Source organism: Muscardinus avellanarius (assembly GCF_963383645.1).
Source record: "Muscardinus avellanarius genome assembly, chromosome: 1".
NCBI lineage: Eukaryota > Metazoa > Chordata > Mammalia > Rodentia > Gliridae > Muscardinus > Muscardinus avellanarius.
The window spans coordinates 197,647,125-197,664,440 of record NC_137786.1 but is presented as its reverse complement, the minus strand read 5'-3'; the positions used below and the strand labels follow the sequence as shown (position 1 = coordinate 197,664,440).

The 17,316-nt window shown below is 33.8% G+C and overlaps 1 protein-coding gene across 2 annotated transcripts in view; it reads right to left on the bottom strand.

The window, feature by feature from the left end:
* Nucleotides 1-17,316, bottom strand: part of GAS2 (growth arrest specific 2) — a gene marked incomplete at both ends in the record, with an annotated part of 120,204 nt that overhangs the window by 56,791 nt on the left and 46,097 nt on the right. For both annotated transcript variants that reach the window (XM_080697240.1, XM_080697241.1), the window contains 2 exons: nt 7,534-7,675; nt 15,796-15,859. In XM_080697240.1, the coding sequence (XP_080553366.1) occupies nt 7,534-7,675; nt 15,796-15,859 (206 nt within the window). The remainder of the gene's footprint in view (nt 1-7,533; nt 7,676-15,795; nt 15,860-17,316) is intronic.

Below are 17,316 nucleotides of genomic sequence, written 5' to 3'. Positions count from 1 at the left end.
GAAAACCAGGCCTATCAGATTTTTATATCTATTATACCTATTTTTATGCTTTTTTGTTGTTGTTATTGTTTTGATGCAGATTGAACCCAGAGACATTCTATCTCTGAGCTATAATCCCCAGTCATGTTTTATTGGTTTTATTTTGAAAGAGTCCTGCTAAGTTGCTGAGGGCCTCACTAAGTTTCTGATGTTGGCTTTGAACCTGCAATCTTCTTATCTCAGCCTCCCAGGTACTGGGATTACAGGTGTGCATAACTACACCCAGATCTCCTACCACTCTAAAAATATATAAACTAAACCTTATGTGGATAATGTTTATAAAGGTGTGACCATCAGAAGATCATGTAATGGTCTGTTATTTCAGGAAAATATATGTGTAGGTTTTCCTTGACTGGGAACGTGTGTGTGTGTGTGTGTGTGTGTGTGTGTGTGTGTGTGTGTGTTATGACTGTCCTCTCTACAACTCACTAATCATCAACCCCCATACAATAATCTGTGCTTAGAAGAAAATTTTTCATAGAAGAAAGAGAAAGCTATAAACTATGTACAATCCTACAGTTGAGAAGATGAATAGAAAATAAAATTGTGTATAAGTTGGCCTGGATTCTTCTCACCCAAATTCTTTAAAGATATCAGGGAGAAAAAAAGCAAACTTTATACATTGTTGGCTGGAATATATGACTATTATGGAACAATAAGAGATTCTTCAAAGTATTAAAAATAGAACGACCATATGATTCAGCAGTATCACTATTAATTATATATCCACAGAAAAGAAAATCAGTATCTCAAGGATACATCAGAACTCTCATGGTTATTATAGCATCACTATAATAGCCAAAACTTAGAATCAACCTAGGTGACCATCTATAGATGATAAAAAAGTGTGGCATTTATATATAATAAAATACTACTCGGCCCTAAGAGTCCTATTATTTGCAAAAACATGAATAAAGTGAACCAAGAGGACTAGGTTTTGTTTAGTAAGCCAGACACTTTAAAAAATCTGATGATTTTTCTCTTATGTGGAATCTAAAAAGTTGATTTTATAAAATGGTTACTAGAGACTGGGGAGATTAGAAGGTTGTGAAGATGAGAAAATATTAGTCAAGGGAGGTATAATTATATCAATTTAAGTTCAAGATATCTAATGTATATCTAGGCATACTGCTACATGCCTGTAATCCCAGATTTTGTGAGGCTAAGACAAGAGGATCACAGGTTAATGGCCAGCCTCAGCAATGTAGTGAAGATCTCTCAACAACTTAATGAGACCTTGCTTCAAAATGAAGAATAAAGTAGGGCTAGGGGTCTATCTCAGAAGGAGAATGCCCCGGGTTCATTCTCCAAGTACCAAAAAAAAAAAAAAAAAAAAAAAAAAAAAGGAAAAGAAAAGAAGCTTGGTGACTATAGTTAATGATGAATGAAAAGGATCAGTATTGTATTCCTGAAAAATGCAAAGAGAATGAATAAGTGTTATTAACATTAAATTGATAAATATATGATATAGGGCATTTGTGAACTAGCTAGATTTGACCATTTTATAATGAATATATACTTCAAAGCATCCTATTGTACATGGTAAGCAAATGCAATGTTATGTGTCAATGTAAAATAAACAAATACTTTTTAAGAAATGAAACTAAATTCCATTGCTAGATGTGATACAGTCTTCCTTATCACTACAGTGAGGGTATGAGAAAAAGAAGGATGCAGGAAAGGAGAGAGGGAAACGGAAAAGAAATTTGACTCTGGCCACCCAGAAGAAAATAAGACAGCATCAAAAAAGCCATGGCCTGACACTTAAATTTTAGAAGCATCATGATAAGCACAATTTTGCTCACAATTCATTAGCAAACAGTTAACTAGTGTTTCTGTTTCCTCCACTAAGAAATGACAATCACAAGTGTATATCAAAAGCATTTCCATCTTTTAGTGTTTTTAGACAAAAGAGAGAAACTGTTGGTGTCAAATGAAGTACCAGAAACATTTTCTCAAGTGGCCTGCCCTTCTCTAATGCCTTCCTCGCTTTGAAAATGGACTTGATTTTAAACATCAAGGGCTTTTTTTGTAGTTGTATAAGAGATGGAGTCAGAAATGGAAGAGACAAGGCCTGGCTGTGGGCAATGGAAATAGATTGTTAAGTAAGCAGAGGCTGATGACATCTTTGTGTCTTACATTACCTGGGAATAAGTCAGCCTGGCAGGTGTTCTGTTTGAGACTAGGAACCCAGCCAGTTTTCTGCTGAAATGGGATTTCAAGAGGAGCCTGATTACTTAGACTTATATTATCTCTCATCCCCAGACTGAGGAAGTTGATGGAGAAGAGGAAGAGAGTAAGAATGGTTTCTTAGAACTGCATTCAACTTACTGTGTGGGAACGCGCTCAACTCGAGGGAATGCAAAGCAGAGAACAGAACCTGACCCCTCCGTTTTATCACAGCTGAATCACTTTCTCAGGACATCTGCAGAATAAATTAATCTGAAAGGTCTCCACTGTGTTTCTTTTGTGATATTTTGATTAAAGAATGGTGGACTGTATTATCCACATGAAAGGTCACTTATTTTTTCCCATTCGTCCCCTAAGTATTAAGCAAAAAAACGTGAGGAAACATTGAAGGCTTCAGAATTGGCCGTCACTGCTCAGTCCATTCACCAGAATGAATATTATAATCTTAACACAGATCTTCTTTTGCTGTCTCTATTTCCTTTTACCTTCTCTTTATTTCTTTCTCCTTCACTTTCTTCCTTTTCTTTTCCAGTTCCTTATCTTTCTTTTCTTTTTTATTTCCTTTCCTTTCTTATGAAAGACAGAAAATAGTAGATAACAACTTTGCCAGAGTAAAAATAGTCTGTGGTATAAACTAAATACAGGAACTTGAAAGCAAACTCTATTTTGTACCCCTATTCTAAAACACATGTTGGGGTACATCAATTTCAACTCTCAACCATTATGTATCATCTCATGCAGTGAAGCAGCTGTCATAGCAACTATTTCTTTTCTATATGAAACATACGGAGCTCTGATTTAAACCATTGGTGAAGCTCAAATTACTTTTCTCTTTGCTCTACTGTTGCTGAAATAAAACACTTTATTTTCAGTAAAAAGCTATCACTTAAAAAAAAGAATGCAAATAATTTAATGCTTTTTCCTCAGTGTAGAAAGAAGAAGATTGTAAGATACTTTTGTAATCAAATGAATCTGTAAAATTAAAAAAAAAAGTCTTATTATGGAACTCATGAGAGTCTCTGACAGGCCAAAGTGTAATTCCAAACTCAAAGTGGAGATTATAGTAAGCTGTATTTCTCAATTTGAACAAACCATGGAATTTGTTTTCTCTTAGGGTATTAGGTGGGGCTAGTGTTTGATTAAGCATCAATTGATGCTTGAAAAAAAATGCTAGTTTAAAGACTTACAGAGCACAGTATTCTAGCTGGTAATTGAACAGAAATATCCACATCTCAAATTTCTTGTATTCAATTAAAACTCATTAATTAAACTGATTGTTAGTCTTGTATATTATAAAGAGGGCTTAAAGCTTTTTTGAAATGCCATTTATTGTTTCAAGTTGAAGTAATTAGAATTCAGAGTAGAGGAAGAGCTACAGGATGACTTTCTTGCTGTTTATGAAAAGTCTCTCTTTTTCTAAATTGGAATATTGTAAAACATCTTTCCAATCCCTTTCATATGTTTTTCACCACCTTCTGGTCTTCTTCCTTTTTCTCCCCTTCTCAAGGATAAAGGATGGCTATGTATGAGGTAAACTGATTGAAAAATAAAACCATTGTAACTACTTCTTTCTGGTTCACATTAATGGCTTCAAGTGCCAGCAATTCCTCCTTCTGCAAAACCAAAAAAAGAATTGAATGTATTCTTTATGACTGCCATTCCAACTGGTATTAGTTGGAATTTCAGTGTAGTTTTGACATGAATTTCCCTAATTACTAGTAATGTTGAATAGTTTTCATGTATTTATTGGTCAATTTTATTCTTTTGAGAAGTATCTATTCAGTGCAATTGCCAATTTTTAAAAATTCTGGGTAACTTAGTGTTAATTTTTAGTTCTTTATATAGTCTAGATAGTAATCCTCTATCAGAGGTATATCTGGAAAAGATTTTCTCCCACTCTGTAAGCATGAAAATACAAATAATTATAAATGCTGCTGAGGATGTAGTGAAATAGAAACTCATACGCTGTTGGTAAAATTGTAAAATAGTACAATCACTTTGGAAATCAGTATGGAGGTTCCTCAAAAGACTAAAAATGAAACTACCATATGACCTATTTATATAACTCCTCAGTATTTTTCCAAAAGAATTAAAGTTAGAATGCTATAACAATACATGTATATCCATGGTTATAGCAGCACAATTTACAATGGCCTAATTATGGAACCAACCTAATTGTCCATCAACAGATGAACATGTATAGAAAATGTGGTATAATACACACAATGGAATTTTACTCATCCATAAGAAGAAAAAAAATTATGTAATTTGCAAGAAAATGGTTGAACTACAGAATAGTATTCTAAATTTCAGCCAGTCTCAGAAAATCAAAGGTTGTTTGTTTTTTCTCATATGTAGAAGCTAAAGATAAAATTGGTGGAGATCTATAGAAGAGTGGAAAGGAATTGGGAGACAGCAGGGGAAAAGGAGGACTGAGAATCAGAACAATTGAAATAATGCTTTGGTAATACATAAAATTACTTCTACCTATTTTGCTAGCATATATTGTGAAGGAGGAAGAGGAAATATACCAAGAGCTGTTTGGATGTATAATTGCAATGTCTAAATAAAATGTCTTAAGAAATGAAAGAAAATTCATGTTGCCAGAGCACATGGCCAAAACCACTAAATAGAGCAAAAGATATTTTTAAACTTTAACTACATATGTTAATTATTTATCTGGCAAAATGGTACTCAGTAGATAAAGATTAATAAAATACTGTCCTTGTCTTTGAAATATGGACTGCATACTGAGAGAAATAAATATTTATGCCTCATAAGGTGCATCCCTCATTAACTATAAACAAATACTTAAGACAAAAAGAAGTAATTTGTCATTTTCCTAAGATGAAAAATGTCAAGAAAAGACTTAGTAGAATGTGACACAACCTGAATTTTAAAGGATGAAAAAGTACTTAAAAGTAGATTTAAGAGAGGAGGAACAGGAAGCATGGTGAGGAATCAATAATGATTAATTAAAAAAACAGAGGGCAAAAAACCTGGGAAACACACCCTGGACCAGAAGCAAAATAGATTGAAATGTCCTATCACTGAGAATTGGCCTAAAATGGACTGTATGGGAAACTCTTCTATAATTTTATTTATTTATTTATTTATTTATTTATTTATTTATTTTTTGAGGTACTGGGGATGGACCCCAGAAGCATTCTACCTTCGGGCTATACCCCCAGCCCTGTATTATAATTTATTTGGAAACAGGGTCTCACTAAGTTGCTGAGAGCCTTACTAAGTAGCTGAGGCTGGCTTCGAACCTGTCTGATCCTCCTTGTCTCAGCCTCCCAAGCGCTGGCATTACAAGTGTGCACCACCACGCCCAGCTCCTTCTATAATTTTAGAAGCATTTGAGGTTCATTTAATTGGTTTATTCTGGTTTTAAGCATGTCTATAGAGAGAAATTTCAATAATCAGCTGACTCACAGTATCAAATGCCAGCAAGAGGTCTCATAATGTGAGGACTGAAAAAGTCATTTGACTTCAGTGATTGATTCATTAGGAGTTAAATGGTGACATTGGCCAGACAATCCTCAATGTCTGTAACCCTTACCATAAGGCATCAAAGAATATGATTGGAGGTCATAGCTAAGAAAAGAAGGACTAAGGGCAGGTACAGGAGGCCAGAAAAAAATACATTTGCAGAAGAAATACTGAAGGAGCCTCTTATTTTATAGTAATCCCAATCAAAAAAGGTATAATTGACAAAGGAAATATTATTTTCATTAATATACACAAAAGTAATATAGTATTAAAATGTTATTCAATTCCCTTAGAAAAAATTAAGTCCTTCGAGAAGCAAGGCATGTGACTGATCCTTAAAAAGATTTTTAAATCATATTGTTTAGCATTAAATTAAAATGTCCTGCCTATTTTTATATCCTCAGTGGACTGAACAGTTAGCCAAAAGAAATTAAATTAAAATTGTATTGGCTAAGATACCTTGATGGGCTATTAAATCTGTTGCTTTTAATAGAAATATCTCTAAATAGTTTAGGTCAATTTTCATTTTTTTATTCATCTAAACCTGCAATATAAAGTGTCACATTAAGTAAAGCAAAAGAAGAAAAGCTTTCTTTTTATGTATCTGAAAGTGTCCATCAGCCATTTTCACATCCCAGACCCTAGAAAAAGAAATACCCAGCTAGAGAAGCAACAGTCCTTCACAATCCTTCCTGTTCTGTATAGTTGGTACTCTGGTGATAGTTTTAAGGACCCTCCCTATGCATGTGGGACATACTTCAGTCTAATAGATTTGGCATTACCATTTTCTACAAAATTAACAAACAATTACAACTGTATAAATGCAACCTTTATAGAAGCAGCATCCTAACCACTCATTATTTCTCTCCTTCATTAATATTTTTATATTTGCACTCAAAGTATATATGTATGGGGACATGTGCATACACATAGACAAACACACTACTTCTTGTAACCAATAACTACTTTAAGTCCAGGAATGAGTATAGTATAGAGACCTTGGAGAGTTAGATAAACTGTATTAGAATCTAAGCTTCTCCCCTTTTCTTGTCTGCTTACACAGCTTCTAAGTTTCCATTTCCTCATGAAGAATCCTGCATTTCAGGTAGTGGAGTTCTTGAAAAAACAATGATAGGCTCTGGCCTTTGGCCAGCAGTCCACAAAGCACAGCTATCTTCTCTATCACCTGTTCATTTTCCCTATTTAACAACCTCCAAGCTTTTGTGCCTTGGGCTTCTTCTTCCATAAAAACAGAAATCATGACCCAGTAACGATGAGGCCTAAGTGTTTTCAAATACCAGTTTCAGGGAGCTGACTTATTTTTATAAAATTTTAAGATACTGCTCCATAGAATTAAGTGATACTTTATTTTAAATGACTGACTCAGTTTTAAATTTCAAAATGAATTTTAGGACTACAGACACTTTTAAAGAGGTTTCAAATGAACTTCAAGAAAACTGAAATAGAGTAAGGGCATATTGATATGAGATTATACAGATTTTTTTTTTTTTTTTTTTTTGCAGTACCGGGGATGGAACCCAGGGACATTCTACCTCCAAGTTATACCCCCAAACTTATTTTTTATTCTTTATTTTGAAACAGGGTCTCATTGAGTTGCAAAGGGCTATACTAAGTAGATGAGGCTGTCCTCAAACAGCGATTCTCCTGTCTCAGCCTCCCAAATGATGGGATTACAAGTGTGCGCCATCACACCCGGCTACAGAATATGTTTAGTAGTTAAAACAAAACAAAACAAAACAAAAAACAACTTCACTACTGGTAAGAATAATTCTGACCAATTTTACTTACTGCATCATCCAGTAAGTTTCCTGTACTTTTCTTTCCAGAAGACTTTGATGAAGGAGAAGGTGAAGGAGAAGGAGCAGAGAGTGTTTCTTCTTGTTCAATTTCTTTTTCCAGTTTTATCAAACCAGGAGGCTCCACGCCATACCTTTTCAAAAATACCAGATCATTATATATGTATAAATTATAATGATATAATGACCATATATTTCATTTGATTATGAGTCCCCATAGTGGTAAACAGTTTGTCTTTTATAAATAACATTAATAGCTGGGCATGGTGGTGCTAACCTCAGCAAATTAGCAATACCCCCAGAAATTTAGTGAGACCTGGTTTTAAAATAAAAATTAAAAGGACTGGAGTTAGAGGTTGGAGGAAGAAAAGCCTTGGGTTCAATCAACAAAACCAGAAGCCAAACTAATCAAACAAAAAACCCACCATAATAACTGTTTCTGGCATTTATATGAAAAATTCTGAAATCAGCACCCCCTTTTTGTGTGGTATGGAGAATTTAAACACAGGAACGGTCTACCTCTGAGCTACACCCCCAGCTCTATGTTGCTATTTTTTACTTTGAAGCAGGTTGTACTCACTAGGTTGCAGAGGGCCTCACTAAATTCCTGAGACTGGCCCAGAACATGTGATCCTCCTATCTCAGCCTTCCAAGTACTGGGATTACAAATGTGCATCACCATGCCTAGCTCAAATTAGCATCTTTTAATCAGAGAAAAACACATATTCCTGTCTTGTGTGTTATGTGTCAACATATATAAATAACATCATAACATACTAAAATATTCAATGCAATATATAAATGAGGCAATAATATGAATAGCCCTGGAAAATTTAGTCTTTAGTGCTTACATTCACCAGCTTTTACAGTGTTAATATTGTAATTAAACTCCAATTTTTAATATAAAGACTTAACACAGAAGAAATAACATTGCTAATTTGTATCTCCTAGTGGCCCAGATTTTGGTGGTACAGTATCATAGGTTAAGCTTTTAAGAAAAACAGAATGAAAACACACATGCTGCTATTCGGAAAAAAAATAAAAACAGACATAATTTAGAAAAACTATGTAAAACTGGGATTTGTAAACTATAATTTCCATAATATTAAAAAAGAGAGAACTCTCTTTGCTGTCAGTGTTCTCTCTCTCAAAATTGTATTTTTCTTTTTGTATTTTTCAGAGGTAGAATGTTCCTGTGTTTAAAATGAACTTAAAATTAGTTCTTTAGGAAAGATACCAACTAGTGGTATAGTGGGTCACATAGTGGTTCCATTTCTAGCTTTTTAGAAACATCCAGACTGATCCCCATAGTGATTGAATTAGTTTATATTCTCACCAAAAGCGTATAGGAATTATATTTCCCCACATCTTTGCCAGTATTTATTATTGTTTGTATCACTGATGATTCCATTCTAACTAGAGTTAAATGGAATCTCAGTGTAGTTTTGATTTTTATTTCCCTGATTTCTATTGATAATTTTTTAATAATTATTAAATTGTACTCTATAAAGCAGCTCATTCCCATGGATGTTGTGACACAATTATTTCTGAGTTTCAATTTTATTTCAAGTGTGTGTGTGTGTGTGTGTGTGTGTGTGTTTGTGTACACGCACATATGCACATCCATGCACATGTGTGGTACTGGGGACTAAACCCAGAGGAACTGTACCTCTTAACTACAACCTCAGCCCTATTTTATTTCATTTTTACTTTGAAACAGGTTTCCGATAAAATTCAAAGGGTCTTGTTAAGTTCCTGAGGTTGACCACAAACCTGAAATCCTGTCTCACCCTCCCAGATATTGAGATTACAGGTATGTGCCATAGCATCTAGCTTCTAATTCCTATTTTTGAATGCAGTAAAAAAAATAAAGTAGCATATCTCACATGCCCAGGACAATGTCTGACACATGGAACAATCTCTGAGATTGCTGTTGATAAATCAACTGGCCTCATAAAGATCATGTAATCGCGGCAGTAAGATTCTGTTACCAAAGTCTTCAGTGTTTTTAAAATAATATCCCACTAAATTAAATATTGTTAACAAGCTAAAAATTAAGATAAAAAGATCAATGTTATATCATTTGCAGGAAAATGGATTGAGTTAGAGAATATTATAAGACCAACCAGCCTCAGAAAGCAAAGGGTCAGATATTTTCTCATGTTTGTGGAAGCTAGAGAGAAAATAGGAAAGTAAAGGGACTTTAGATAATTGAGGAGACCAGCAGAAGACAGGAAGGTATTTGGGGATGGATGGGGAAGAGGAAAGAAGAAGAATCTATAAAAGAAACTTCAAATAATGCTATTTCGATATATGAAGGCATCACTGCCAATCTCACTATCATGTGTGAGCACTGGAGGGTGGAGGGTGGAATTAGAAGGGAAACATAACAAATGTCGTGTGTGTGTGTGTGTGTGTGTGTGTGTGTGTGTGTGTGTGTATCTTTATATCACTTTGAACCTTACTATGATGTGTAATTATAATACACCAGTAAAAGTGTTTAAAATATGAAAAGTATTATTATTGTTCTTGTTCTATCACTTATAAAATAATGTACCATTAGCTTTCTTTAAGGAGATTTTTCTAGAATTGTGAAGTATCAGCAATATCGCAGGACTGTGGTTTAGCAGATTGATGTTCACACTCAGCTTTGCTATTAACTGGCCAGATGAGTACCGGCAGTCAAGTCGTTTAAATTTTTATAGATATCTGAAGATTCTTAGTTCCATCATGGCATACAGTTTGGTTATGTTTAAGATTCTGAAGAGAATAAAATGAACTTGGTAGCAAGGCTGGAGAGGAACTTAAAACACTAAATATCACAGCCAACTAAAAATCACATATGAAAACACTGTATTTGAAGTATAAATTAGGTCGATTGGAAAATATGATTTCATATGCAATTGTAGGTAGACTTAAGACACTTTTTTACAAAGTGAAATGATAATTATGCTTTTATAGTAACGACAGGCTCAATTCCATGTCCAATGCAAACAGAATAAGTTTGAATAAAATCGGTAACAAAGTCATACGTGGAAAATCTTGCCCAGGAGATTTTTCTTTATCTGGAAATGGTGAAAATTAGCTCTGCCATTGAACATAGAAAATCAACACTAAGCCCCAAATCTCTGCTTATATTGGCTCTTGAATACTTTGAGCTGCTTAAGGTCCAGAGAGCCAGTCCTAAAATGCACACTTAAATAGGACTCATTGGCTTCCTGTCTGTCTGGAGATGTCAACAGGCTATAAATCTTGAAAATCCCCTGAGATCCAGGGTTTGCACCTGCAAGGTAACTTAGTCCTCAAATAGGTATTTTTTTTCTTTTTCCAAAGCGGTGCCTCATTTTGGCTTCCATGATTGTTTCTATACCACTTTACATTTATATTTTGTCTGTAAGGTTTTCACACATTTATTCTGTTCTCCATTGTTGTTGTTGTTTTTTTTTTCCCCACAGCAGGACTTTAGAGCTATATAAGGAAGTAGCTGTGGTTTTCAAACTAAATAAGAGTCAAACTAAAGATACCGAAAAGGTGACTCTGATAAAACCAAATCCTCAGAACTGTGGACCTCAGCAATACAAAAGTAGGGTGAATACTCAAAAGGAATATACTTATTTTTGTCTTATTAAAAAAGTGCTAGATAAAGGGTTTATGATTAATGACTTTATGATAAGAAGCTGGGAATAGATTACTAATTTTTCTGACACTTGACATAATTTTTGAGATTGATTTAGTTGAAATAACTAATTCCCAAAACTCAGTCATAAAGTAGAAAATTTACTCAAACTATTTTATAGACTATGAGTTTCAAACAAAAGACATCCAGGGCCTATTTATTAGGGTTAGATGAACAAATTTTATAGACAAATGAATGGAACTCCCTCTTTTTAAAACATATAACAAATAGTTTATAGATTCCTAAAAGATAATTTTTGTACCAATAATTTTATATTTTAAAGAAACTTAAAGGTAGAATAATATCTGAAAAAATTTCAGTTATGTGAAATTATATGATATTCTTCACAGTCAGCCCAAGTGCTTTAAATATGAGTCAATTAATAATCCTCATATATTAATATTTTATATATAATAAGATTTAGGGATTAAAATCAAAGATAAAAGAAAATGTTAATTAATAAATTTTCTTTCATGGATTGAAATAGAGGATTTAAGGAAATAAAGATGTTCACAAAATTTTTTCTTTTGAATGATCGCAAATTTTGTTCCAAATAATGTAGCTATTCAAAAATCATAGTTTCACTATGCTATTGTTTATTCATTATGACACCAAACAAAAATACAAAAAGTTTTGTTTATCATAAAAAATAATCCTATTTATCTAAAAAATTGAGACTTTGTTCTTTGTCCATCAATTGTTGTCAAAATATTTTCATTAAAATACCTTTGAGATTTCATTGAATTACTTTTGCTGAGCATTTTATTTTTCACAAGACTAACACGTATTTTACATTCAGACACTGACATTTGTCTGAAATATTAGCAGAAGGATTTTCTTCTCCAGTAATGATAGCTCTATTTAATTGAAAATAAAAAGACATTTTACCCAGGAGAACAAAAATAAGTGGTCTCATTCTCCCATCTGAGAGTTCAGAGAAGCCTATAGTATCAAGGAAGCCTCACTGCCTGTCCCCATGCAGGAGAGACTGGCAGAGAAGCAGAAATGTTCTGGAAATCATTTCTTAGGTGATATCAGTGCTTTGAAGATGATATTTATGAAATTTAAAGAAGTAAGTATTTAACATGAAATATATAAAGAAGCATTATCTCTCATGGATGAAAAATAAAATCCACAAGATTATATTGGGAATTTCATTAAGGTTAAAAATTATCTGTTCTGTGTGCAAATTAATGTTGTGGTCTTTGAGAGTTCTCTCCAAATCACTTTCAGTTTTTGGCTAAAGTGGTTTTAATTCACTAATTTATGTGATCCTCTGTACAAGAATAGGGAGCAATGTAAGCAAAAAATTAATCATAGGTATGGATAAATAAATATAGAAATATCTAAGACTAAATTTAGGTGTGCAAGTAGGTTGGAGCAACTGCTGGCCTTTTTCTTCCTTTATTGATAAGCTTCAACACAAGGGTCAAGGAGTTAGATTTGGATTTATTGGATTTCCGATCCTAAAATACAACTGAGCTTCTAACAAAAGTAAGAATCCTCAAACATATTCAGAGATAACCCTAAGTAGGCATTTATACTTAAATGCTCACTCGTTCTATCCAGCTGATACTCAATTGCTTAAAACCATGCTGAGTGTGGTAACAGAAGTAATATTATGAATGATATATAAGCTTATTTTCTTTTTCAAATCCATGGTCCTTCACACCAAACAAGAGAGTGAAGAAGAAAAAAATCAGGAAGTACAAATTAAATATGATAGTATAAGGATTATCTTCATCTCTACTTGGCTCCACTATAATATCAGTAATTTTTTGCAAGCCAACTTTTGTTAATAATCAACATTTGATCAGCTCACATGTCCCAAGTGTGGCCAGATATGCAGTAACCCAGAATAATCACAATGCCAAAATATTTGTGGAAACTTTAATTATTTTAGAAAGGTGCCAAGGATGGTAGCTGGTTTAATTCCTAGTCTTCTGAGGAACCTCAGTACTGACCATGGTGGTTGTACTAATTACATTCCCAGGACTTTTCACCTTAAAATCAATAAGGCCATTACAATTCCCTTCCACTAGCCAAGATTTTTTATTTGTTTTATATCCTGTGGTAAAGGGCAATTGATGTCAGACTCAGAGCAGGAAGACAGACAATTCCTCAAGGCATTATTATCAGTGAGCAGCCTATGTCTTCTCCCTTGATGGCTCACCCACAATTAAAAATGTCCATTCCTATCTGGCTACAGTGGTGCACATCTATAGTTCCATTACTTGGAAGAAGAATAACAACTTAGTGAGACCCTGTTTCAAAATAAAGAAGCCTGCGGTGGTGGTGCATGTTTATAATCCCAATACGTGGGAGGCTGAGACAGGAAGATTGTAGTTTCCTGCCAGCCTCAGGTACTTGTGAGGTCTCCTGCTACTTAGTGAGACTCTGTTTCAAATGAAAATAATAAGAAATAGGGCTGGGGGTATAGCTCAGAGGTAGAATGTCCCTGAACTCAATCCCCAGTACTACAATAAATAAATAAATAAATAAAGTTGGGTTGTAGCTCAGAGGTAGACTACCCCTGAATTCAAACACAAAATAACCTCATTCCTGATTAGAGTTTTTTTTTAATAACAGGTAAAATTATAAGGAATACATTAAAATCCAGAAAACAGGCAAATCATTATAAATTAAATGGAGAGAAATGGCAAATCCCAGTGAATTTTAGAGCAATTGCAACTCCCAGCTCATCACACTACTTCCTGAAGATGCTTATCTGATGCCTATAATTAGACTATATAACAACAAAATAGAACCAAGAATCTGGCATTTTAGTCTGAGAATTATAATGTTTTGTTAAACAGGACCTTGTGAGCATCCCTATTTGTTTTATTTGAGCAATTCAGTGGCAGATGCTCAATTACTGCAATTTTACTTCATATTTATTCCTCTCTTGTACATTTTTAAGTTCCCCTGTTTCGGGGAGAGCTGCTGAGGCCTAGGCAACTCTGACTGGAGGCTGTTGTTCCTGCAGGCCGGAAGCCCTGAGACTGGTGCTGGTGGATGGGGTGGCCTTGGCAGAGTCCCAGAAGTAACAGTACCTTTGTCTTCCTCCCTCTTGGAACACCAGTGCCACTACTGGAGGAGAATGGAGTCTTAAAAACAGGGGGACACCGGGGCTAGAACTGTGCCTCAGTAGTAGACACCCATGTAGACCCAGGACTAGGGGCTCCCCTTGAGGCCTTTGCACATTTTTTAGGGAAAGATATGAAGGAAAATACCCAAATTTTTCAAACAGATTTCTTACTCCAGGTTGAGAGATAATCAATATTTAATTTGAATTTTAAAATATTAGAGAGATATTTGTCAACCTAATTATTGTTGCAAAATAAAATGCAGACCTGATTCACACTTCATTAAAATTATATTGACTGTGATTATTTTAAAAATTTGGTATTACTTCTGACTACAGGTTAATTTTCTATTGGATCAAAAATATCTTTTCATCAACAGAGGGATTATAGGTTCAAGGTTAACAACTGGTTGTAACTTAGCAAGAAAGACCCTGTTTAAAACTTAACAAAAAAATTAAAAAGAGCTAGGTAATTCCCCACTGCCATATACACACACAAAAAAAGATCTGTTCATTAGTAATAATGTAATTTTTCAACATGAAAACACTTTGTATTTTCTTTTTCTTGATTCTACATATACATTTTTTATTTAAGAATACACAACCACTGATCTCTCTCACCATATTTTACTGGTTCATCTGGCCCTAAGAGTATACCCAAATTTAGATCAGAAAGCATCTTCTAAATAATTTTGAATTTTTATTTTGATTCAAAAATCTTCAAACACATCTGTCTTCATCCCATGGTCTTTGGGTTTCACAGCCCAATCTGAAGCCTAGTCTGATGATTTGTAAGATAATAATAAATGGGAAACATCAAACCAAAACATATTTGCTTAGCTAATAAGCCCCATTCTGCTTATTTAGGTATGATTGATGCAATTAATTATTTTCCTTAGAAAAGAAATTTTTAATAGCTCTCTATACATAATAACACCCTATTTGTCTTCATATAATAATAAAAAAACATATAGAATAGTTTAAAAACTATCCTCCCATTTAAAAGTATAAACTAAAAGAGCTGAGGAGTGAAGTGATAAACGGAAGAATTGAGAAAAAATGAACAACAACAATAAAAAAAGAAACGGAATTTATTTAAGAGTAAGAAGCAAGCAAAGGGAAAGCAGAGGAAACACAAGAGAGGGAACAGCTTTTCCTCCAAGGAAGAATTTTCACATAAAATTAAAAGTACAATGTCCTCCTCCTCTACCATCCCATCAGGATAGATTTAAAGGAATAAGCCTCTGATTATAGGACATTAGCAAATGCTTAGACATAGTGTCTTTGATAACAAGACCATGATGTTCAGAATATTGGTGACATGCTTTTTGTTTGAACAACTGCTCTCAAGATGTTTAAAGCCATCATATTTGAAAAAGCCATTTCTCAACATTCAGGCTAAATGTCAGCACTGAGAATCCAGCAAGCTTCTCTATGGCTCGGAGGCAGTGATTGGTCTTTTGTCTCCCAGTGGTAGCAGCAGTTTGACCTACCTGGCTGCAATCCGGCCAAGCTCTAGCAAACAAAGACACACTTCTCTGGGTTGCTTGTGGAGGACTGGAAGACAAGACAGAAGTCAACAAATTTACAATAGAAGGGACTGTAAAGGAGCCCAACAGGAATAGAGCCTGCTGATGACCACCCCAACCTGATGCCTCAGGACCCAGTAAATGAACTGATTTTTATTTTGACACTCATAGGATGCATCCTACTTCTCATTACAAATAGCTCTATGACATCTACAGGCATCAATAGTTTTCAAAACTCTTTCTACCTTTTCTGCCCAAATCTATTAGTCTCATGAGTTCTTACCCTGAGTAATTCTCACACTAAAACTATTTTCATCAACTAGTTAATATTTGTAAGTCGATATTTGAAACGTAAGTAGCTGCAGCTATAATCTTTAAAATCACACAGCACACCCAAGACTATGAAGCAAGGAATGTCCTTTTTTAATTTCTTAAGTTTACTCATAACCGGTAATTTTAGCAGAAATAATGCAATGAAAAAGAAAAAAAAACTGTAGGCCACAGTTCTTTGTTAATCCCTGAAGGTTAATGTCAAAACTAAAAGACTCTAAAACTTGATGTCTCACCTAATCAAATCTGATTAAATAACACTTTGGAAAGAAACACTTTCAACACTGACTGTGTTTTGAAGATACATACCAGTATACCGTCAGCCTTCTGTGTCCATCAAATGAGCACACTGGAAGACTTCTATGAGTTGGTATTTCTATTCTAATATAATCCAAATACTCAATAAATATACTTTACTTACAACTTTGGACACATTCAATAATGTTGAAAAATCTTGTTTTTACTGAGTTTGAGAAGAAAATACTACTTCTGCTTCTCTCTTCTCTCTCTCTCTCTCTCTCTCTCTCTCTCTCTCTCTCTCTCTCTCTGTCTAACCAAATTAGGATTTTTTTTTCTTTTGTAGTATTGGGGATGGAACCCAGAAGCATTCTACTTCCAAGCTACATTCCAGCCCTTTTTTTATTATTTATTTTGAAACAGGGTCTCACTGAGTTGCAAAGGACCTCACTAAGTATTAGCTGAAGCTATCCTTGAACCATGATCTTCCTGTTTAAAATGTGATATATTTGTCATAAAATAAAGAAAACAGATATTGAAAAAACTGGCATTTAGAATAACCTTTAGCAAATTTTATGATTGGTATTCTAATAAATAAAATACCAGTTTATTAATAAATTAAAAATAGTAATATTGTTTTAGTTCTTAAATTTTAGTTCATGCAATTTTATAACAGTATTTCAATATTATTGTATTTAATAAACTTAAATATTCAAATTCTTTTTCTCCACAAAATATAGTAGTGGCAACATTAGGTCCATTAACACCATAATGGAATTTGTTAGAAATAAAATGAAAACATTTATGTGGATTTATAAAAAATGTAATTTCATTTGACTTTAAACAGATATATGAATTAATTATTATTTGGTGATAAAATGTCACTTTTACACTTTTTGTATATAAATTGTAATTCCA